This window comes from Tursiops truncatus, chromosome 1 (genome assembly GCF_011762595.2).
Source record: "Tursiops truncatus isolate mTurTru1 chromosome 1, mTurTru1.mat.Y, whole genome shotgun sequence".
Classification (NCBI taxonomy): domain Eukaryota; kingdom Metazoa; phylum Chordata; class Mammalia; order Artiodactyla; family Delphinidae; genus Tursiops; species Tursiops truncatus.
This window is the reverse complement of record NC_047034.1, coordinates 5,188,890-5,213,749: the sequence shown is the minus strand read 5'-3', so window position 1 is coordinate 5,213,749 and position 24,860 is coordinate 5,188,890. Positions and strand designations below refer to the sequence as shown.

At 37.9% G+C, this 24,860-nt stretch overlaps 1 protein-coding gene across 1 annotated transcript in view; it reads left to right on the top strand.

Moving 5' to 3' along the window:
* CRB1 (crumbs cell polarity complex component 1) overlaps window positions 1–24,860 on the top strand; it is a 267,592-nt gene that overhangs the window by 26,755 nt on the left and 215,977 nt on the right. The window contains exon 2 of the mRNA XM_019920459.3: window positions 15,923–16,060. Within this exon, the coding sequence (XP_019776018.1) occupies window positions 15,923–16,060 (138 nt within the window). The remainder of the gene's footprint in view (window positions 1–15,922; window positions 16,061–24,860) is intronic.

Sequence of the window (24,860 nt, the reverse complement as noted above, 5' to 3'; positions counted from 1 at the left end):
GGAGAAAGAGACAGAGAAAGACAGAGACAAGACAGAGACAGAGACAGTGAGATTCCAATGTACTGATAACCTTGGCTTCCATTGCTTACTGTTAGAGACTAAACCTGCAGTGAAGGAGGGCGGGAGGAGCCAGGAATGAAACTTTTTCAGGGTAAAAGGGAAAACTTGGGCAGGAGGTAAAATGTACTTGCTAGCATTGTTCAGCAGTGCATGTCTTGTCCCTGTACTCATCATCCATGGTGTCTCTCTCTCTCACTCTCTTATCTATTATCAGTTTAGATACCTATGTATCTGTGTATCTATCTATATATCTACGTATCTATTTATCATCTGCTTCTCTATTAAATCTTGTGGTCCATGAGGGTAAGGATTATCCTGACTTGCATGCTGCTGTATACTTGACACCTTGCCCAGGGCATTCATTGCACAGAGAAACTATCCGTTGAGTGGACAAATGAATGATGTTCCATTTGTCATTGAGGTAATTTCAGCTTTGATTGTGCTTACAGTTTTGTGGAGAATATTGATATTAATAAAATAATAACACAAACAATTGTAAAAGTATATCTCTAATTCATGGGACAAAGGAAAGGAATATTTTCCTGGTATTTGAAGAATGAATATAAAATGGAGGCTTGGATTTAGGTAGGTGTTCTGGGTTGAACTGTGTTCTCCCAAATTCATTTGTTGATGTTCTAACCCCCAGTACCTCAGAACTTGACCTCACTTGGAAATAGGGTCATTGTGGATGTAATTATTTAAAATGAGGACATACTGGAGTAGATCGGGCCCCTAATCAAATACAACTTGGTATCCTGATAAAGAGGGGAAATTTGGAGCCAGACATGCACCCAGGGAGAAAGCTGTGTAGAGATGAAGGTGGAAATTTGGGGTAGAGCAGCAGGGCCCAAGGAGTGTCAACTATTGCCAGCAAAACACCAGAGGCTGGAGAGAGGCCTGGAACAGATCCCTCCCTCACAGCCCTCAGAAGGAACCAACCCTGGCAGCACCATCATCCCATACTTGTAGCCTCCAGAGCTGTGAGGAAACACAGCCCTGTTGTTTAGCCCCCCAGTTATAATACCTTGTTATGTCAGCCCCAGGAAACGAGCACACTAATCCATGAATGCCTGCCTGAGGAAATGACAGTTGGTGATGACACCAGGCACTGAAGGATGAATTAGGGGAGCATTTACACAAAGAGAGAATAGCATGTACAGAGGCCCTGTGATGGGAGGAAGCCCACCTGGAATTATCTTGCCATTGTTTTTCTCAGTTTTTCATCTGCTTTGCAACCAGATCAAATATATTAATAATTTTTCTTTAAAGGGCTTGTTTTGGTATTAAAGACAGTTTTCCCCATCCCAAAATTACATAGTTGCATCTATATTATGCATTATTTATTGTCTTATATTTTTCATTTAAATCATTCATCCATCAGAAATTTATCTTGATGAACAGCATTAGGCAAAGAAAAATCTTTTGAAAATGATTTTCAATTCTTCTTCCCATCCTTCGTGGGACCACAGCTTTTCGCATCAGGGAAGAGCCCCACCTTAGTTACAAGTGCCTCCTCGCCATGTTGTTTTCTGTGTGATAGGTTTTTCTTTCCCTTGATTTTCCTGGTGAGCGTCTCTCAATGCCCTTGATATAAAGGTTTTCAAGCAAAGTGATTTCCATCTATCCTCCATTCTGTCCACTTGGTAGCCTTCACCTCTGTATCAGTGATTAAAGCAATTCCATAAAATATGGAAATAACCACCATTTACTAAACAATCAAAACATAGACATTGTGTAGCTTTTCATATTTTATTTGATTTGAAGAAATAGTGCAGTGCAGTGGTTGAGAACATGGGCCCTGTACGCAGACCATCTGATTTCCAATCACGGTTCTGCTTGCATAGCTGTGAAACCTCGTGTAATTTACATGACTTCGTTTACTACCGTTTCCTTATGTATAAAATGGTGTCGTAAGGATTTAAATAAATGAACACATAAGGTGCTTAGAATAATGCTGAGCACATAGGAAGCTCTATAGAAGTGTTTGTAGTTGTCCTTGTTGTAGAATGTTGGAGGTGGCTGTTATTTGATTTTCAGAGCAGACCTATAAGGTGCCTTTTAAGAAACAGGTTCAGCGATGTTAAGCTTGTGCAATATCATGTAATTGCCTGGTATGCAGTCAATACTCATTAAATACACATTTAGTGAATGAAGTTATAGACAGGACTGGCTGACATTGAGTCTTGTGCTTTTAATCACTGTTCCTCAAAATATCTCTTTTACTTATTTCCTGCCAAATAAGATCACTTTCTCCAGAATGGAAGCTGTGTGCTTGACTCTCCCTGGCTTCTTTAGTCTTGTCTTAAAAACATTCTGTTAGAAATTCCTTGAAATTTGTCCCATAGAGCTAGCTTCCTCCCCAAGTCTTCAGTGCAATATGGGGTTTTCCAATATTTTAATGTTTTAAAAAAATCATTTCAGTTGGTATTGTGGTGTTAGGAAGAAGGAGAGTTAGATTATCTGCTTAGTGCCAGCTTACCCAATATTCTCTTGTAGTGATATTTTTCTGTATTCAGGATTTTTATCAGTTACCAGAACTTGAACTAGGTTAATATCTAGAACGATGAATAGTTTTCGGTGATGCTGTTACTTTACTACTGGTGGTAGAATCTTTCTGAATATAACTCATTTTGGACCTAGCTATCCAGTTTGTTTATACCCTAGATCAGACATTAGCAAACTTTTTCGGTAAAAAGCTAGGTCATAAATAGTTTCGGTTTTGTAGACCACGTGGTCTTTGTTGTAATGCTTAGCTCTGCTGCTGTATTGTGAGTGCAGCCAGCTGTAGACAACATGGATGTGAATACATGGCTGTGCTCAAATACAACTTTATTTATGGACACAGAAATTTGAATGTTATATAATTTTTACATTTTATGTGTTAGATATTATTCTATTAAAAACCTGAAACTATTTAAAAATGTAAAATCCCATTCTTAGCTTGCAGGTAATATAAAAATAGGCAGCTGTTTAGAGTTGTTCCACAGACCGTAGCTTGTACCCCCCCCTTTTCCTGCATCAAATGGCCACAGTCCCTATCATCCAGATGATTCCACTTTATTCATCACACTGCAGCTGGGATTATCATCCTTAACTTTAAACCACTCATCTAATTATATTACTCCCTTCCTTATGACCCTTTGTTGACCCTCCAAACTCCTTGGCATGACATTCCAGGTCACAAAACCTGCTGAGTCCACCTCGTCCAGACATCTTTCAATACTTCCCTCTGAGCATCCCCTGGTCAAGCTAATCCCAGTTATTTGCTGATTCCATAAATACATTCATATATTCTGCTGTCTCCTGGGTCTTGAATACTTTTATCACACATTATTTCTTGGCATAGTTTTACTTATTCTTAAAAAGTCCATTTAAAATGACATCTCTTCCAGGAAATTGTCTCTGAATTTTCAGGCAGAATTAATCACTTTTGCATTCATGCTTTCATAGCACTTTGAACATGTTTTAAAACATTTATCTTATTATGTTACAATTCATTGTATTCGTGGTTGTCTACACTGATTTTAATATGAGCTCTTAATGTAAATAACTGGGTTAATTTATCTGTGTTTTCTCCAAACCTGTATATATTTGGGACTTAACAAATGATTTTGAATGTTGCAACAATAGAATTAGATTTGAGTGCTCATATCTGCCATACTGCACACAAAATGTGTTTTATAAAGAAGGAAAAAACCCCAACACTTTTGGAAGGAAAATAGTGTATGGGTTTATCCTTTACAAAGCAAAGATTCACTTGGTAAACTAACAAAACTCTTAAATTTGTTTGTTTTGAATTTTTAAGGCTATAGTTTCATTTGCTAAAACTATCAAGGTTTTAAAGAATTAACAGCTCTTTGTGCTGATACCTTCCTCTGCCACTGCCAGTGAGGTCGAAATTATAAATCTGAGATTTGGGGAGTTTTTTCAGTACTGAGCACTTGGGTGCTGAAATAGTCTCAGAGTTCATCCCAAATGTCCTGGGGATGGAAATGGTGATAAAGCTTCGGGTAGCTATGCATCCAGACTCTGAGCTTCCACTCTGTTCTCTTCAGCCTCCCAATTCATACATCTTTTCTCCTCCTCCACAGAGAGGTAGATACATTTATTTACAGATATAAGAATAATTATTGGGAAGAAATCCACAGCCCTAGTATTTGATAAAAAGCTTCCTGGAGATTCTGCAGGCTCGTGGACCTTACAGTTATTCACCTGGTGTAGTACCCGGGCCCCCTGAAGACCAGGGTCAGCACATGAATCCCTCTGTACTCCTTTGCCCTCCCTTGTCCTGAGTGATGCACAAAAAATTCTATGTAATCATTATTTATAGCAAAATAGAAGAAAAAAGTACTATAGGGTGCTGAAAGTTTTAGTCCACTAAGGATTTTAGAAATTAATATTGATGTCAGTGGTGACAACTTGTCAGAATTGTTCATGTTTTTTCTTAGTAGTGTCACAATGATTTATGATATGAATAGAATGTATTTTTTTATATTGTCTCTCCTACTCAAATCCCAGCTCTGTTGCTATTTCTGCTTTTCTGTGGTGGTGATAATTGAATGAGGAGAAGGAGCAAAAGAGCCTCATCTGTTTTAATTTCTGAGTAGGGACATAGATTAACTAGAATCAGGACTGCCCCCTGAACTCAGGAAGTCAGTTTTTACAAAGACACTTGTGTGTGTGTATATATATATATACATATATATATATATATGTATATATATATATTAAGATATATTCACATATATATATATATCTGAATCACTTTGCTGTACACCAGAAACTAACACAACATTGTAAATCAACTATACTTCAATAAAAAGGTGTCTATATATATCTTTATGAAAGATAATAATTTCAAAGGCAATTGTAGGGTTTGAATAAAGTAAGTTCATATATGCCAATAAATTAATTGAATCATTGCCTTTATCTTATTATATGACTTCACAAATTTATATTTGTGTTCTCTCTACAATTCTAGAAAATATCTCTCAGTTAAACTTTTGCAGAACTCTGTAACACAAATAAGTACATTTTAATATATCTAGTAATTTTGTGGTGGGCATTCTCTTCAATGGGGAGTAATTTTTATGTGACAATGTACAGTGATTTATTCATTGGATTTTGTCGTTGTTTAAATTTAAAAACCTCTTAAGGATACTCAGCCTTGTCATGGATTCTTCATTAATTTTTTTTTTTGCGGTATGGGGGCCTCTCACTGTTGTGGCCTCTCCCGTTGCGGAGCACAGGCTCCGGACGCGTAGGCTCAGCGGCCATGGCTCACGGGCCTAGCATCTCCGCAGCATGTAGTATCTTCCCGGACCAGGGTACGAACCTGTGTCCTCTGCATGGCAGGCGTACTCTCAACCACTGCGCCACCAGGGAAGCCCCTCTCTTTAGGTTTATAATGGGCATTCGCTCCTTTTGGTTGCCAGCATCCATTTCCCCGTCATTTGACAGCAGCATCCTAAATTCCTTTGGGGGAGTTCTTGCTTTTTCATTTGGTGTAGCTTGGTAGCACTGCATGGCAAATCAAGGTGCACAGCCCTGCCTTACTTAGGTAGGCCACTCTGGTTCCCTCTTCCTCGACTTTGACAGAATGGGGGAGATTATTCAAATTCATTCATGTGAGTGGTATTATCCTCACAGAATTATGCGATTCTTATTGTCCTGACTCAGCACCACCATGGTTTCGCTCTATTCAAACTTGTTCTCCTAAATTCTCATCTTCCTGTGAGGCATTGAGTATTCTGCCAATAAATTCTTTATTTTCTTAAGGTTACCTGTTACTTATAATCTAAGTATTCTAAGCTCTTAGATGTGGGTCTAGCCAAGAAAAATATTTATCAAGAATCAATACCTGTTGGGACTTCCCTGGCGGTCCAGTGGTTAAAACTTCACCTTCCAATGCAAGGGGGTGTGGGTTCGATCCCTGGTCAGGGAGCTAAGATCCCACATGCCTTGTGGCCAAAAAACCAAAACATAAAGCAGAAGCAATATTGTAACAAATTCAATAAAGACTAAAAATGGTCCACATCCAAAAAAAAAAAAGTCTTAAAAAGAATCAATACCTGTCATGGTTCAGATCCTGGTTGGAAATGAGCATTAATAATTGTAAGAAGGCACCCACATCCAGTGCATCTGGATTACTGGCACCTATGCCGATTTTGGAGAAACAAGGACTCTTCCACCTGTCGGTCGATTGCTTTGGTCTGGCTGTCTCATCTATTCGCTAGGGAACTTCAAAGTGCAGACTTAGCCCCTTAGAGCCGCAGACATTTTTGCCAAAGCAGTACAAGTTGGGAACCAGAGTTAGTCCTATTGTCCTTAGCATGTTTTCTCACATGACTATCAGGCTTATTCTTTCACCTTAATTCCTCTCACACTTTTTCAGCACATTGAGCTTCTGCCTGGACTTGCTGATTTGTCTCCCTTTCTCACTCTGGGCCTAAGTCCCTGTTTTGAACCCAGTCCATGGTCTTGGAACCCTGAATATCCTAAGTATATCATGTCAGAACTCTCCCCGTTGTGGTCTAGCCCAGTGCCTCATGGCATGACCACTGGCTGAGTTTCTGTTCTGAATGGACCAACTTGGAACCTCCTGAGGTTCTGAATCTGCTCTGAGTCCTTTTGTGGTTGCCAAAACTATAAACTTGAAAACACACACACACACAATGTAAGAGCTGTGAGCTTAGTTTATTCAGTGTCTTATGAGGACTATAGCCTGGGAGAAGCCTCTCATACAGCTCTGAGAAACTGCTTCAAAGAGGTAGGGGAAGAGGCTGGTATATATGTGATTTTAGAAAAGGGGTACATGTAATCAGCATATATCTTGGTAGAAGGTTACTGCTAATCACAAGGAACAGATATCTCTGTTAATGATCTTAGTACTTTTCTTAATATGAGGAGATACAAGAGTCCAGTTTCATTAAAAAAATTTTCCTGAAGTATTTCTAACTATCTGAGGGCCTATTCGGCCTATTTCCCCAGAGCACAGAGTGCCTCATTCCTGATCTTCACCCTGAATTTCTTTCAGGGTGTTCCGTAGGTCAGTAAATGCAGTGGCTAATGAGTCAATCCTTGTAGACCAGATGGTGAGTGACAATTTGCACTATCTATCATCTATCTATCATGTTTCTATTTATTGTCTATCTAACTATAACTACTATATAACTACATAGTTATATATTCTACAGAAAATATATCCTTCACAAACTTTCTACACAGAACTTGGAGATTTCAACTTCATCCACTGTTTTGGATGTTACTGAGTGTCTGAACTCACCATACCTTTTCATTTTCTGTATTTTCAATGCTTTGACATCTTTTTCTGACCTTGGAGAGACTGAGAAAGTGCCCCTCCTAGGACTAGCCAATTCCTAGAAATAGTAAGTCTCCTCTGCAAGCATGCCTTTCAGATGCAAACTAACCAATTCAGAGCCCACACCCCACCACTTCCTTTATCAGACTCATACTCCAGACCACTATTCTCCTGCCCAGATCACTCCAGAATCAGGGACCAGACCACTAAAGACAACCTCTACACACCAGAGCCTGCTGCAATTATTCCAGCTAGCCTGCTTACCCTGCCTCACCCATTCCTTTTATATCTTCTAAACGAAACCTGCTTACCCTGCCTCACCTGTTCCTTCCTGCAGAAACAGGAAGGAACACATTTTCCTACCGTTCCTTCTGCCTCCTGGATGACCATGGTGCTTCCTGTGTGGCCCTGCCTAGCATGAGGTGTCCCCTCCTCTTGGGAACTGTGAATAACAAACAAACCATCTTTTCAGTGGCAATCATCTTCTGATCTGCTGGCCTCAATATACCTGAATAATAATAAAACCTACATTTTAAAACAGAGTCTCTTTAACAGGTTATCAGGTTGTGTGCCTTTGCTTGGATTTCCTGGAATGAAGCAAGGCTTAAGTGCTAATGTTTTATTGAGAGGTTTAATTCCAGAGCAGGAGTGTGGGAATTGGTGAATGAGAGAGAGAGGAGTATGGGAGAAAATATAAAGTGGTACTTTCCTTAACTGGTCCTTGCTTGATAAATCACACACACACAAAAACATTATTTAGTTCTGTCTCTAAGGGATTCAGTTTTGGTAATATGTATTTTTCTAAGAAATTATGCACTGAATCTAGATTTCCATATTTATTTACATAGAATTGTAAAAAGTGATCTCTTAGAGTTTAAAAAACGTCCTCTGAGTTAAATCACTGTATCTCCCTTGTCATGTATAATTTTGTCATTTTTCATTTTTTTCTTAATTTATATATATATATTTATATCTGTAGTATGTTGGACACTCTAAAATATGGGACTCAGCATCCACCCCAGAGGAGATTAGATGAAGGTCATCTGATCTGGAGGCGTAGAGAGAGGGTAATAGGGCTTGGAACTGGAGAGGCAGTGACAGGAGACAAAAGGGCAAGTTAGACCTGGTTGAGGGTGGGAGGCATGGGAATCGATTAGAAAGAGATGAGAGAGTCAGCTTAACTATGAGAGAGCCATGGGGATGTTAAACCAACGTCTAAAACCATGCCTGTCCATCCCTGTGTGCATATATTATCCATTACTTATGTGAAAGAGTTGGTCAGCTATTCTCCAGGCTATTCTAGAAGACTTTCCTTTGAAAACTGTCTGTGGCCTGTTGATTATGTAACAGAAAATTCTGTTTCATGCCCAGTGACTCTGGTCTATACTTGGCCCCAACTGTCCCATGTGTCCTTAACTCCTTGTTGTTAAAAAACCAGGACACTTGGAAGGTTCCATGAAACAGAGGGTGGAGTCCTTGACTCCTTGTGGGGCTATGGTGTTGTGAAAGAGAAAGCCTTAGTGTTGGTATTGGGTACACTCTGGTGTAGTAATCAATAGAGTGTTTTCTCTCCTTTTATATCATTTCTCTTGTACTTGTAAGGAAGCCGAGACCTACTTATCTATAAATCTGTAGAGTCTGTATTATCTATACAGACTATAGATAATGCTCATATTAAATTAATGTTTGTTTTATTTAGTTGAATAAGAGATTGTACCAGCAACTAAAATCCATTCATGAAATCTAGCTTTCTTTTCTGTTTTTATAGTTTATAATTTTTCAAAATCTAAAACAAAGCAATCACAAATGGAAAGCTCTCTAACTCAGTAAATGCTACTGGAAAATGGATAACATTATAAACATCAGTGATATATAATCAGAAAACAAAAAGATGAATAAAAAAGAATAAAGGTTAAAAGACTTTTCAGGATTCAAAAATAGCTCTTACTCTTTGAATAAATAGATTTTAAACTTGATATGAAATTTATTTTTGGATATAATTTACAAATAACCTTTACTTATGAAAATAATCAGAGTTTGGGAGGAAGATTACTGAAATCATCATTAATAATAGAGATCATTTGCATAAACAAAAATAATGCAAAATGGAAATATTAGATTGTAGGAATCCAAAATAGAATAATAACCACAGGGTCAAAATGAATTAAATACAAGAATCTCCTGACAGTATTTTATCAAAACCCAGTGTTAAGATGATCCTTAAGCTTTATTTATATCTTGTTACAATTTATGATATTGAAATTATTTAGAGGATTACATCTAAAATTGCCCTATGAAATTTGCCATATTTATCAGCCCTCTGTAAGAAATATTGACCACTTAAATTTATATTAGTAAAGATAATTTTTGACATTCATTTCTTTTCTTTTTTTTTTTTTGATGTGAACCATTCTTAAAGTCTTTATTGAATTTTTTACAATATTGCTTCTGTTCTGTGCCTTGGCCTTTTGGCCACGAGGCATGTGGGACCCTAGTTCCCCGACCAGGGATCAAATCCCCACCCCCTGCACTGGAAGGCGACGTCCCAACCACTGTACTGCGAGGGAAGTCCCTGACATTATTTTCAAAAGACAAGATCTTATCAGATCCAGCAAAAGGGAATTCATATAAAGTAGAAATTTGTGTGTTAGGAAATACCTAGACATACTCTAAAACCTAAAATTACTGCTTTTATGCATTTGCCCTAGAGAAACTCTTGTGCATTTGCACAAGAGAGGTGTGTAAAATGATTATTGTTAAATTATTGTTTGCATAGAGAAAATTGGAAACAACACTGACACCCAGAAAAAGAAATAGTTAAACTATGGTACATCCATCCTGTGGAATGCCATGTGGCGTTAAAAAGTGTGAGCTGGAGGGCTGCCTTGGTGGCGCAGTGGTTGAGAGTCCATCTGCTGATGCACGAGACACGGGTATGTGCCCCGGTCCAGGAAGATCCCACATGCCGCGGAGCAGCTAGGCCTGTGAGCCATGGCCGCTGGGCCTTACGTCCGGAGCCTGTGCTCCTCAACGGGAGAGGCCACAGTGGTGAGAGGCCCGCGTACTGCAAAAAAAAAAAAAAAGTGTGAGCTGGAGAGCTGGACACCACCTACTTCTCGGCCCCTGCCCTCCCTGGCCAGGTCCTGGTCCTTTGTGATCCTTGGCCGCTGTGGTCTGGAGATGGAGCCACTGCTCCTGGTCTGGAGCTATTTTAGGCGCAGGAGTTTCCAGCTCTGCGCAGATCTGTGCAGACAGATGCTGGAGAAGTCCCTTATGACCAGGTACCGGCTGGACCCTGTCAGCCCTGTGGATCCTGGAGATAAGGCTGAGGGCCCTGGGGGGGGCGGTCTCTAGGTCCCTGGGAAGTGGGTCGAGGGAGGAGGGCCTGGGGTGGGGAGGAGGTTGACTGTGTGGTCAGCATAGACACCTGGAGCGGGACCCCCTGGAGACACACACACAAAAAAGTGTGAGCTAGGTAGATTTAATAATGTGCGGAAATACCCAAGACATATTGCTGAGTGAGAAAAGAAAGTTGCATAATAATACACATACTATAATATTATTTAAAAAGAAAAAAATGAAAAGAAGCCAAATAATTTGTCTGTCAGTCTATCAATCAGTCATCTATATATCTGTCAACCTGTAGTCTAGAATGGTATAAAACAATCTTCACAAACAATAACAATGGTTATTTCTGAGGAGGAGTGTGAGATTGGTATTCATCAAAGATTCTTTAGAGTACTTTTACAAGAATACATTTATAATTTACTTATATAATTAAAAATAAGTACCATCATGACAAGAATTAAGAACAATAGATTAGTAGAACTGAGTTTGAATCTGAACTCTATCACTTATTATATGTTTGACCTGGCTGGCTCAGCCTCTCTTTTGTCGAATCGAGATAACTTCATATACTTTATGGAGATTCGATTCTGTGGGTATTAAACGAGAGAGCGTCCAGGAAAGAATCTGCAGTCCAGAGCAGGTAATCAGCTGAAGATAACCAGCGCTCTTTGCACTCTATTAAGTCAATTTTAAACCTCAAGTAACTGAATGATGAAGTATTTTTTCTCACTAGGTTGCATCTGCTCACTAGAGTGTAGATCCATAAGGGCAATGAGCCTGTCTTAACATATATATATGAATTACTGATGTTTACTCTGGTGTCTGGTATACAACAGGCACTCAGCAAATGTTTGTACATTAATATGATACCTATCTATTCCACCAAGAAGAACTGCTGTCCTGAATTCTGGAGTTGTATTTCCAGATCCTATCACATATCCTCATCTTGCTTTTGAACAGGCACCTCAAACTGAACATATTTTATAACTGTACTTATCATTTATATCTACACACCTTCATCTCCTCCTATATTCTTTGTTTTATGACATCTAGCTTATTGATGAAAAGTCTTCAGTACTTTTTACTGTCATTCCACCGTAGACTTTTTAACTTTAAAGACAAATATTGACCTTTAAGATTTTATTTTGTTCACTTTGTCTTATTTCACTTATTTTTGATGCACTTTAAATATGGTATCTTCTAGGGACTCAGTGGGCTTTTTTAAATTCAAGAAGTCATATTTTTTTACTCATATTTAAAAAATATATACCATTAGGAATTACATCCTCCCCATTTTCTTCCTTCGTTCTTCTGGAATAGAGCTTTCTACCTCTCTTCGTTGTTCATTCTTTTGGACCATCTCCTTATCTCATACCGCTCTATTCTGGATGAATTCTTCGGAACCATCCGCTAGTTAGCTGAGTGTAGTGTTGTCTACCATTTAAGCCATCAGTTGAGTTTTTTTATTTCACTGACTACTTCTCATTTTTAGAATTTATATTTGGTTCACTTTCTAATAGGCCTAATTGTTTTTCATGCATTCTTTTATCTCTTTAAAAATTTTAAACAGACATTTTATAGTGTTATTTTAAAGTCTCTTCTGATAGCTCCATTTTCTTTGAGTCTTTTGAGTGTGAATGTTTCCGTTTGTCATGTCTTCTGTCTCTTATGGCAGCGGGTTTCTAGTTTGATCCATAGTTTTAGACTGTGAGCTTATCTTCAGTAGAGGCTGGCTGCCTTCCACAGGAACCCTGTGTGAACAGTGGGTTACAGCATTCCCACACAATGGTTCCTATCAGGCTCCTCTCACTGGACCATTGATTTTCCTATTTCCAAACAAGTACTTCTTTCTTTCCTTTTTATATTTAATAAGATTTTTGGCTTAGAATTTTGCACCCCATGTTCAGTGCAAGTTGAGACCTCCACATGGTGTAGGTTCACACATGGGGCAGGTCTGGGTTCCTGTTTCTCACAGGGAGCCATCTATCCACGTTCAAGAGTAGGAGTCCTGCTTCCAATCTGCATTCCAAAGCCAATGGGAAGAATTGGAATTCGTCCCCTGCATGAAGCCAAAAGGCAAGCGATTTCTGTCCCAATTGGATATTCCCCTCCCCCCCTTTTTAGAGCTAACCTATGTATTTTTACAAAAGTTATAGTTTGTCCAAATGCATGTATTTCAGTGTGTTTGACTTGCAGGAGAGTGCTTGCTCCTTCTTGTTTGGAAGCCCTTGTCTATATTATTTATTTCTGTGAGTGCATTACTATTATCCCAAGTGCCCAAGCTGGAAAAATTATAGCTTTTCTGCAGCCTTATTCTCTACCTCAGTCCTTTCGATCTATCTAGTTTACTTTTACTCTTTTTTTTTCATTTGCTCTGCCCACTGTCTGATTTAGTTTGGGCCCCATCGCTCTCTTGTGGGCTATGACAACATCCTTTTCACTGGTTTCCATGCTTCTCATCTGCCCTCTGCCAGTCATTGCCACGTGACCAAGGGAGTTATCTTTCCAAATGCAAATCTAATTAAATTATGCCAATCCACTGTTTAAAACCTGTTGATTGTTTCCTTTCTTCATATTAGAAGTTAAACTACCTTGATTTTGTGGTTTACTGAGTTTTATGTGCTGACATTGCCCTGTTCATACTTGTATTTCTGCAATATCAGAATATGTTCAGTTCCTTGATCTGCCCATACACTGTATGCCTCTATTCCTATACACGTGCCCTTTTCCTGAAAAGCCATTAAACACCACTTTCCCTCTATTTATTTGTTTCACCCACACTTGAAAATTCAGCTTAAATATTACTTCTTTTGTAAAGATTTCCTAACTTGCCCCAAATCTGACGCATAGTAGCCATTCACTCTTTTGTTTAATAGCTATATCTGATTATTTTCCTATATTCAAGCTCAACGTATACAATTTCTGCACACATTCTTTGTGTAATATGTTTCCCCAACCACTTATTATCTTTGATAATTTTGTCTTTTGAAAAACCCAAATTTTCTTTGCCTCTTTAATTGTGACACTCATAACACAACTTTACAGAAAGTTTTCTAGTACCGTCAGATTCTATGCCTGGAGCCCTTCATTTCCTCTCCAGTCTATCAAGTGGTCTTGTACATTGTCACTCGCTTAGCCTTGAGGTCCATGAGGTCCATGGTGGAACCCAGTTTTATTTTTTTATTTATTTTAAAAAATTTTTATTTATTTACTTATTTTTGGCTGCATTGGGTCTTCGTTGCTGTGCGCGGGCTTTCTCTAGTTGTGGTGAGCGGGGGCTGCTCTTTGCTGTGGTGCGCGGGCTTCTCATTGCTGTGCCTTCTCTTGTTGCGCAGCACGGGCTCTAGGTGCGCGGGCTTCAGTAGTTGCAGCACTTGGGCTCAGTAGTTGTGGCTCATGGGCTTAGTTGCTCCGCGGCATGTGAGATCTTCCCGGACCAGGGCTCGAACCCGTGTCCCCTGCATTGGCAGGCAGATTCTTAACCACTGTGCCAGCAGGGTTTCCAATAAAATTGAGAGTTAGGTATAGAGATTTCCCATATATGCCCTGCCCCGACACATGGAGAGTCTTCCCCATTGTCAGCATCACCTACCAGATGGTACATTTTTTATTAAATAAACTTACATTGACAAATCATAATCACCCAAAGTCCATTACCTTAGGGCTTGCTCTTGGTGTTATACAGTCTGTGGGTTTGGACAAAAGTATAATGACATGTATCCATCATTATAATATAATACAGAGCATTTTTCACTGCCCTAAAAATGCTCTGTGCTCTGCCTATTCATCTCTCCCTGGAGGCCTTTTTAGGACAGATGGAAGATTTGATTGTTCTAGTATGTGGATTTCCCAGAGTCCACATTGCAAAAAGCATAAAGGGATATGTAAGAATAAAGATGAAAATGGAAACCATAGGGTTTATTGAAGGCATAATGTTCTAGAAATCAATGGGGAGACTCTAGTCCTAACTCTGCCATATCTTTCTAGATGACTCTGGGCAGACAGTATAATTGCTCTGCATTTTCATTCTCTAACTGATAAAATACAGGGATTAGAATAGAGGATTAATACTGCCTCTATAATCTGTAATTATTTTACTCTAATTGTTAAATTGCTCAAGCTAAATTATTTGTATTATAGGGAAAGATCTTTAAAAACAATAACTATCATGAACTCTGTAAGAAATAAAAAACTAAAATGGATAAGCCCCACTATAGCAAGTAAAATCCTCTGGGAGTGGGTCAGCATATAACATTAGTAGGAAACATTAAGCCATCAAAATATTATTCCCTATTTAGATACACAAGCAGGAAATATAGAGACTTTAAAATACATAAACTTCTGACAGAGCTCTCAAGTTTTACACAAAATCTGAAATGTAAATTGCGTTTTGAGTGTAACAAGTAGCCAGTTTTAACAAGGGAGCAAGGCCATGTACTAGCACTAACCTTAGAGAATAAGACATCTGACTTTAACTATAGATGTTTCTGTGAAGTGTCCAAGGAAAATACAGTCTTAAGTACTTGAACAATTTAATCTGAAGAAAAATACCACAGTACTTAGCATAAGTATATATAAAAAATAAGCAAATATATTTGCATTCAACAATTATGGTAAAGCAAAAATTCAAGAAACCCCAGAGGTTATAAATATCATGAACAGGATTAGGAATGGGCTCTAGGTTTATGGAAGAAAAACTGCTTCTAAATAGTCTCCAGAACTCTGTCCATTTTATCAACAACCGTAATCTGACTGAGTTGTGAGAGTATGTTTATGAAAAGGTGACGTGTCTGTGAATTGTGTTCTGAAGATGAAGGTAAATATACAGAAATACAGGGTGTTCCTTTAATAGTTGTCAGATCATAATGATTGTGTGCCAAGACGGTCATCAGAAATTAATTCCTCTTTTAAGAATGATTCAGGACACTCACCTAAAGCAGGCCCTTTTCAGGCAGCATTGTTAAAGGAAGGAAAGTAGTACACAAGGTCTGAGGGGGGATGACTCCAGTCCAGCATGAGGAAAGTCTGCACCAGGTTTGAAAAATCACCCCATCCTCCTGTGTAAGTAAGATGCTAAGAATCACAACTGCTTTCCGAATCTAAGTCCCCAGTCTTCTGTGAGGGAGCTGTAGGAGGGGAAGGGGCAGAGGTGGCACCCAGGGGCTCTGAGACTCTGGCTTCTTTCTGAGTCAGGCAGAGCTCGGGAGCTGGACAGGGACCAGACCACCACCAGCACGTCGGAGCATGTCCTCCACGAGACCATGGCGCTTCAGACAGTTACCCACCTTCTCATCTTCTGCCTCAGTCTCTCACTGCTCATCTCCATAAAAAGTAAGCCTCTTCCATTTGTTGAACTTCTGACATTTCCTGACTTTTAAGTATTTCATGGGAAAAGTGTGTAGTGTTGCATGTTCTACAAAATGAAAGGCTTTAAAAAAAAGTAAAAAGAATTTGGTGTGAGCAAGCGTCCTATGTTAAACAAATCAGTGGGACCAGTCAGTGTGAACAATTTTCTGATTCTATGATTTCCAGTAAGTATTCTAATAGAAAATGTTCTTTTTCAGTCTTTTGAGTGGTGAGCAGGAGGTTGAAATGGCCACATAGAGAAGGTTTTTTGATGTATTTATACTTTTATGGAATAGATCTGGCACTTTGTAATTGATATCCTTTAAAAGGAAATTAATCATAAGCTATAAAGCATTTTATTCCAATACTGTGTATGTATCTTCACTTTTAAAGAACTTGGTGTCCCAACATTTGCTCTCACAATCAAGGAGATAGAGTCTCAATTTTCCCCAAAGGATGATGGTTCAAAGCATTTCTTTTGCCAGAGAGAAATGGGCTTCCTTTCTATTGTATGTGCTTCTGTTTTATAAATGGAGTTGTCATATTCCACAAACTTCCCCAAATTGAAACAAGAATAATGTTTCTGAGATAATCTTGTTGGATGTTCGGCAGTGTGGAAAATCAGAGGAGACCAACAGCCTCAGCTGTATGTTTATGAAGGACAGTAGCTATTGAACATGCTTAAAACAAAGACAGGCAGAGTGTGTGCTTGTCAAAGGGGCCATGTGATTTGTGTCTGTCGAATCTGAATATCAATAAGGCAAGGCATAGATCAGCTGCTGTTGAACAAGACTCCTTGGTGTTAGAACACAGAGTTGTGTAATCTGGGTCACCTGCTGTGGCTGCACCAGCGAGAGCGTTACTTGTATGGTTTACAGCTGAGCGTATATCAGAGGTTTGGTGAAAACAGGAATAGATGCTATAGCTAAGGCAGCTGAAGGCAAGTGGAGAAAGACCAAGTCAAACTAAAAGAAGGAACAGTAAATTCACAACACATACCACACACTCAGGACTTTTTTTCAGAGTGGTACTTATTGAAAAGAGTTGTCATTTAAATAGTATTCATCCTCCTTGAAACTTAAAGTGGGCCCCATGCAATCGGAAGTGAGGCATAGAAGTGATATGTTGAGACGTGGGGGGAGAAATGGAGCAAAAGAAATGACAAGACACGGAAAACGCAAGATGAAGTCAGGTTACAGTACATTTTATGGCAAAGACCTTTGTAATTCCAATGCAGGGTATACTCTAATTCCTAGTGTTTGCTGCACTTAGCTTTTAAGGAGATGAATATGTAACCTCTAGAGTACCATCTCTTTTTTTAGGGGCTCAACTGTGCAAATGAAATTACATACAAATAATTTGTCTTCTTTCTCTTTGAGTGGGGGATTATTTATTGATAGTCTTTAAATAAATACTTTGTAATTACTTGATATATTCTCTAGCACAATATTTTTATTAGTTAAAAAAAATTGAAGCTTCATTTTGTTTAATTTTTAGGCAGGCAGACTCTTATCTGTGTTAATATATTTGCCGGCAAGTTGTGATGATATTGCCTTCCTCGTCAAAACACTTAGTTTAGACTTTTATTTTTAACTGACTTGAAAACTTTCACAACCTCAGCCTTCTTTTCCACCCTTGCCTCTTAGTACTCATGACACAGATCCTATATTCCAGCCATATTAATAAAATAATAGCTAATAGTAAAAGTTGCTGACATTGCTAAGCATTTTATATATGTTATATTTCATTTAATCCTTACAACTCCACCATAAGATAGATATGATAATGATCATCTGTATTGTATAGAATCAGATGGCTATCCCAGGTATCTCAGCCTTTGGTACATAGCAGAGAGCTGGTATGTTTAAGACGCAGCCTCTCAAGTCCAGCCCCAGATATTTCATATGTCTGGGTAGGTCCCATGAGTATGTCGTTCAACAAGCTCTCTGTTTCAAATGCAGGTGATCACAAGTTCTACACTACCCAATATATCTTTCTTGAGAACTTTAGTCATCAGAGTTGTAAGATATAAACATCTCTCTCTCTCCTCGGAAGGATTATTTAGGAGAGAAAATAAGCAGTATGAGCTTTACAAGCATTATTTCCATTTAACTTGCATGACAAGTAGAACTTGTCATTAATTCCATTTTATAGCTGAAGAAACAGTGGCACAGCGAGGTTATTTACTTTCCCGAGGCCACGCGGCAGGGAACGGTGGACCTGGGACTAGGACCCAGAGGTCCGACTCTGGATTCTGTGCTCTTAGCTTACATGTACAGACTCTGTTGAAGGGATAGTGTGGAGGGATTAGCGTGCTGCTCAGAACACAATAAAAGCACACAGAAAATTTTAGTTCTTTGGATCATATGCGTTCAATGAATCAATGATTTTTCTTCTTGAACTTTGAAATACATTCTTTTAAAATTAAGAGAAAAGAGTCACCCTTGACTCCATACTATACTTTTTCATGAAAGTGGTGCCTTGCTGTCCTTCAAGGGGCATGCTGTGACCTTGATGCATGAATCTGTGGTGAAAGGCTTTAAAGAAACTACCTTATTAGAGCTACCATGCATTAGGAAAGTGATTGACAGCGGTATTTCATGAGTCCTTTATGCATCTGGAGGTAAATTGAATATTTGTCAATGTAAATTCCACATCTAGTTTAATTTAAAATTAATTGTTTTAACCCATATTCAAAGTGTGGTCATAGTATACAAGTGAAATGTGGTTTGATAAAATTATTATTTAAGTTATTTGAATAATTTCAAAGACTTTGGGATAGCTGAATTTGAAAAGCTGAATTTGAATAGAGTTATTTTAAAGAATGCTTTCTTTTCAATCTACCTAAAGTATAAAGAAATAGAATCTATAAAGACAAAATATGGTCGTATTTATTCAGTCTTAATGCCGCTATCAAGAAATAATTGAGTTTGCTCAATAGGTCAGAGAAGGTTGATGTTATTCATTAGGGAGTAATCGTCTAATTTTCTTTAAAATGTTACTTATGTAGAAACATTTGAAACTTTTATATTCACCATTCCAGTTAACATCTTTGCATGTTGTAAAGCGCTTACAGAATTATCAGAGTGAGAAAAAGGTATCTTTGCTTCTTCATAAATTAAACAATTATCTCATCAGTTTACAGTAGAAGTCTCTACTTCATGAAGGTTACTCACTGTTCCCTGAATCATGCAGCAGAATTAATTTTAGCTTGTAATTTTTGATGCTTATTTTATGTGAATCAGATTTTTCAGGAGAACTGCATTATTTTTCACCTTTGGTGATTTTCAAAAATTACCATTAATGGTATTACAATATAAAATTTTGAAATTCGAGAGGACAACAACAATCAGGGTTTTTAGTTCTCTTTTATATTTTACTGCTGGTTTATTGGAAATCCCTGAGAAGCCCAAATTTCTCCTTTTAGAAAATGAAAATGAGAGTATCCATCTTCCCCATTCACACCATCCCTGTTCACATTAGATTAAACTTCACTATACATACTTTCATTACAATTTGCATTTCTTTTCATAGTATGTGCCAAAATTTGAAAATATTACTTTTGCGTTGACTTATGTTTTACCTATGAGGTTGTAAGACATGGGTGTTTTGCTAACTGATATATCCTTAGTCAGTGGGTAGCTACTGTCCAGCTCAGGGTAGTCACTCAAGGAATAGTTATTAAATGAGTAAATGAATGATGGAACTTTTATAGCATTTGCTATAAGAATTGAATATCTTCTTTACTCATGACATTTTGGCATTATTTTTTAACTCTTACATTGTTTTACTTTTTATAAAAGACTTTATTATTTTAGAATAATTTTACGTTTACAGAAAAATTGAGAGGATGGTACAGGAGGGCCACCTATATCTCATACTCAGTTTCCTCTATTATTAACATCTTACCTCAGTATGGTAGATTTGTTACAATTAATGAACCAATATTGATACATTATTATTAACTAAAGTTAATAGTTTATTCAGATTTCCTTAGATTTTTTTACCTGATATTTTTTTTCCTATTCCGGAATTCCATTCAGAATACCATGTTATATTTGGTTCTCAAGTATCCTTAGGTTCTTTTTGGCTGTGGCAGTTCCTCTGGCATTGTTTTTGATGACCTTGACAATTCTGAGGAGTACTGTTTAGGTATTTTATAGGATCCTCTAGTGGAATTTGTGGGATGCTTTTCTCATGGTAAGACTGGAGTTATGGGTTATTGGGAGGAAGACCACAGAGGTAAAATGTCATTCTCAAGATATCACATCAAGGATCTGTGCAATCAACATGATTTATGACTTCTCTCTCCTTTTTTCTTTTTTTTTTGATTTATGACTTCTGATGTTGACCTTAATCACTTGGGACGTGGTATTTGTCAGGATTCTCCACTGTAAACTTCTTTTTGTTCCCTTTCTGTACTTTCTTCTTAGGAAGGAAGTCACTATGCACTGCCCACACCTAAGGAGAGGAGAATTATGCCCACCTCTGGGAGAGCAGAGCATCTACATAAATTACCTGGGATTCTTCCGCATGGGAGATTTGGCTTTTCTCCATTGTTTATTAATTTATTCGAGTATTTATGTCACTATGGAGTCATGGATATTTATTTTGTACTCTGGTTTATACTACTAATACTGCTACTACTTTACTGTTTAATACTTACTGTCTAATACTACTTTACTGTTTTGTTTCTCAAGTTGTTCTAGCTTTGGCCACTGGGAGTTCCTTCACTCGGTCCTGTTCTCTTTTATCCTACTCCCTATCAACGTGAGGTGCTTTACTTCCTGACTTTCTGGCTCTGCAAGATGTTCCAGACTTGTCTTGTGTATTTCCTGCCCCAGTCCTACCATAAGCCATTGCTCCCGTGAGCCCTGGTTCCTTTTCACTAGAGAATGGCAATAGAAACCAATTATCTGAATGTAAGGTGTGCTTGGTGCCACTGGGGTATCATTTCTTTCAGGCCATCTCAGCTGATAGAGCACAGAAATATATGTGTGTATATACACATTTCCTTACATATATCTATAGGTACCTTGGTACGTATATTAAGCTAAACATGAGTTTATGTTGATGCCTCTAACTTCATTACCACATGGATCATTCTAGCTTCTTCCCCTTCCTGGTCTGTAAATTCCCACTCTAACAGTGAGAAACCTGCCATCTGCCATTCATTTACTTAATTGTTTAAATTCAGTAAATATAATTTAAAAAGTATGTAAAGTATATAGGAGTGTCAAATTCTTAACCCATAATCCTGTAGAAATACCTTTATCAATTTGAGTACACTACTTATGTGCATTTCCTTTTGTCTTTAGTCTTAACACTTTGCTTGTTTCCTTAGGACAGCACCTTTTTCCCCACCCCCTTCTGTGTGATTGTATTATACATTTTTTTGTGTGTCACAATCAACATTCTTTCCTGGGATCTTTGCATACAAAAAAATTCACTCTTTGTGCTCTAAGGTTCTATAGGTTTTGACAAATGCTCCACTACAATAGTATACAAAATAGTTTTACTACCCTAAAAGTCCCCTGTGATATACCTTTTTCACCCTCCTTTCTTGTCCCCAACCCCTGGGCAATCACCGATCATTTTATTGTCTCTATGGTTTTGTCTTTTACAGGATGGCATATAATTGGAATGATAAAATATGTAGCATTTTCAGACTAGCTTCTTTCAAGTAGCAATATTCATTTAAGTGTTCTTCATGACATTTTGTGACTTGACAGCTCATTTCTTTTTATCACTGGATAATATTCCATTGTATAGATGTACCACAGTTTGTTTATTCAACTATTGGACGTCATCTTGGTTGCTTCCAATTTGGGGCTATGGTATTAGTTTCCTAAGGCAGCTGTAACCAAGTGCCATAAACTGTGTAGCTTAAACAGAAATTCATTCTCTCATAGTTCTGGAGGCTAGAAGTCTGAAATCAAGGTGTCAGCAGGGCCCTGCTCCCTCTAAAATCCTTCCTTGCCTCTTCCCAGCATCTGGTGGTGGTCTTCAATCCCTGGCATTCCTTGCCTTGCAGCTGCATCACTCCAAGCTCTGCCTATATAATTACATGGTGTTCTCCCTTCATCTGTCTATAGCTCTTCTCTTCTTTTTACAAAGACATCAGTCATATTGGGTTAGGACCCATCCTAATAACCACATCTGAACTTGATTACATTTACAAAGACCGTGTTTACAAATAAAGTAAACAGGGCACAGGTACCAGGGTTTAGGACTTCAACATATCTTCTTGGGAGACACAGTTCAACCCATGATATCTATTATAATAAACCTCTGATTTATGATGAAACTGCTTAATTAATACCACTTTTATTGGGCAAAATTAACTTTACATGCAAATGAATTATAAAAGGATTTTTTAAAACTTGATAAGTGCTCAGTGTCATATGTCCATATTTTTCTCTTATTTTTCCTCATTCTTTACACTATCCCCACCTTCCACACATTAAACCTTTGGTTTTGAATTGAGGGCTCAGAAATTTCCTCCCACATAGATTTTCCTCATGACATTAGAGTCTGGTTAATATAGAGAGTGGCACCAGAATTGGGCATAAATGTGTTTTCACATTTTCTTGGGACAAATAGCTTAGCACTCTTCCCCTACATGAATGTTCAATACTTTAACCTACTTTTCTTTCACAAACTGTGTTTGTTACTTGGGGCACCAAAAGATTACTATCTTTCATTATCAATTCAAAACAATGGTTATAAATTACTTTGTTGTAAATGTATTATTTGTTGTGTTTATTAATATAATATCATTCTTTATTTTCTTCTTATGATTTTGCCATAACAGTGAAATTGGAGGCAGGAATGTACTTAGTCATCTAGAACTAGGTTGTTGATATTAACACCCTTTATCAGTCTTCTAGGGTTTCCTTCCCAATTTAATAAAAAGCAGTGACTCCTCTGAAGTTTTCCAGCAATATGTTAGGTAAGTTGTCATATATTCCCATGCCTTCTTTTTGTTCTCAGAAAAGTTCTACTACAAGGGAAACTGAAGCCAGTGTACTTAGAATAATAACAGTATGGGACCAAAAAATAAGAAAAAGCATGGCAGTAGGTATGGGCATGACTATTCAGAGCCAAAATGTTTTGGCTGGAGCAGAAAGTTTATTGGTTCTAGAGGGAAATCAAGTAAGATTAGTTGTCCCTAGCCTCAAGATAGGATAATTAATACATATTTAAAAGTTTACTGTTTACTCACTCATTTCTTCATTGACTCCTTTATTCAACTATTAAGTCTACATGCTTGCCACTGCTCAGAGGATACAGTAGTAAACAAAGAGACCACAATCCTTGCTATTGTGAAGTTTATATTTTAATGGGGTGAGACCAGATAAGTCTCAAAAACCAAATAAGTACAGTATGTAATTATAAGCTGGCAGTAAGTGCTTTGGAGAAAAGCAAAGGATGAGAGACAGAGAGCAGTTGAGCCATGAGGATATCTGGGTGAATACCATTTTGGCAAAGAAAATAGGGGCAACTAGTCCTGAGGGAGGAGTGTGCCCAGAGTGTCTGAGGTATTGCAAGGTGTCCAACGTTGCTGGACTGGATTAAACAAAAAAAGAGCAAAGTAGGAGAGGTCTCAGGGGTTTTGTTATCCATATCTCAAGTCCTACAAAGTAGCTATTATTAAGCCAATTAAGACACCTGAGACCATGGTAGCTTACGTGATATACCTAAAACACAGCTACAAGGTGATACAACTGAGATTTAATCCCAGACCTGTCAGGTTCTAAGCCTCATACCAGCTCACAAAAGCCAAGACATGTTAAAACATTCAGGAATTTTGCAAGCCAGTTATTAAACTGCTGGTGGCTTCAATGAGCAACAGTGGAAGTAACTGCATCACAGAAATTGGCAAACACTACAAATCAGGGTGGTATTTTTTTCTTTTTGAAAAAAATTAGTGCTAGATAACTGAGTGTCCACTTCATCTTTAAAACTTTTCCAAATTAAAAATGTTTACAGTTTCAACTGCTCTTCCACTCCTTTGACTAATATCTGCAGAGGCAAAACTTGCTCCTATGTAACCTAGATTAAACTTTCTGTGGTCTTTTTCGTTCTTCACATAATTGTGCTGATAATTCCCAAATGAATGATTCTTTTCTCTGAATCCAAAATTCTTTTATCCTTAAAATAAGTCCACTGTAGGCAAATTAGTGAGAGCAGAGTGCTAATGAGGCTGGGTTTATTGTTCAATCTCAGTATGGTTCTGTTTGCTTCGCACAGAGACCAAGTGTATACAACGAGTACTGGTCAGTCTGATATGCTGGTCTCAAATTTGTCGCGTTGAACAGAAGGAGAGAGAATGGAAATAGCTCTTAGCAAATCAAGCATCACTACTGGAAAAATCAGTTGTGAGTTAGCAGCAATAACTTTTTCATACAGGGAATTCATTATTTTGATTTCATATCTGTCTATAATTTTAGTGATCCTTCCTTTTAATATAAAGAACAAATATTTATATTCAGCATTAATTTTTAAATAAGTAGAGTCAGGACATTCAGATTTGGGCCCTGGCCCATCATTAGTTAATTGCATATCCATGAATGCATCTTTTACGCTAATTTCTCACTTGTAGAATGAGGGGGGTAGATTATATAATTTCCAGGTTCCTGTGAGATCCACGTTTTTTGATTCCATGATTATTCTAAGTAATGGAATCATAGGCTTGGATAAGTAAAGAGTGTTTCTTTTTAAATTAATTTTTTTATTGGAGTATAGTTGATTTACAATGTTGTGTTAGTTTCTGCTATACAGA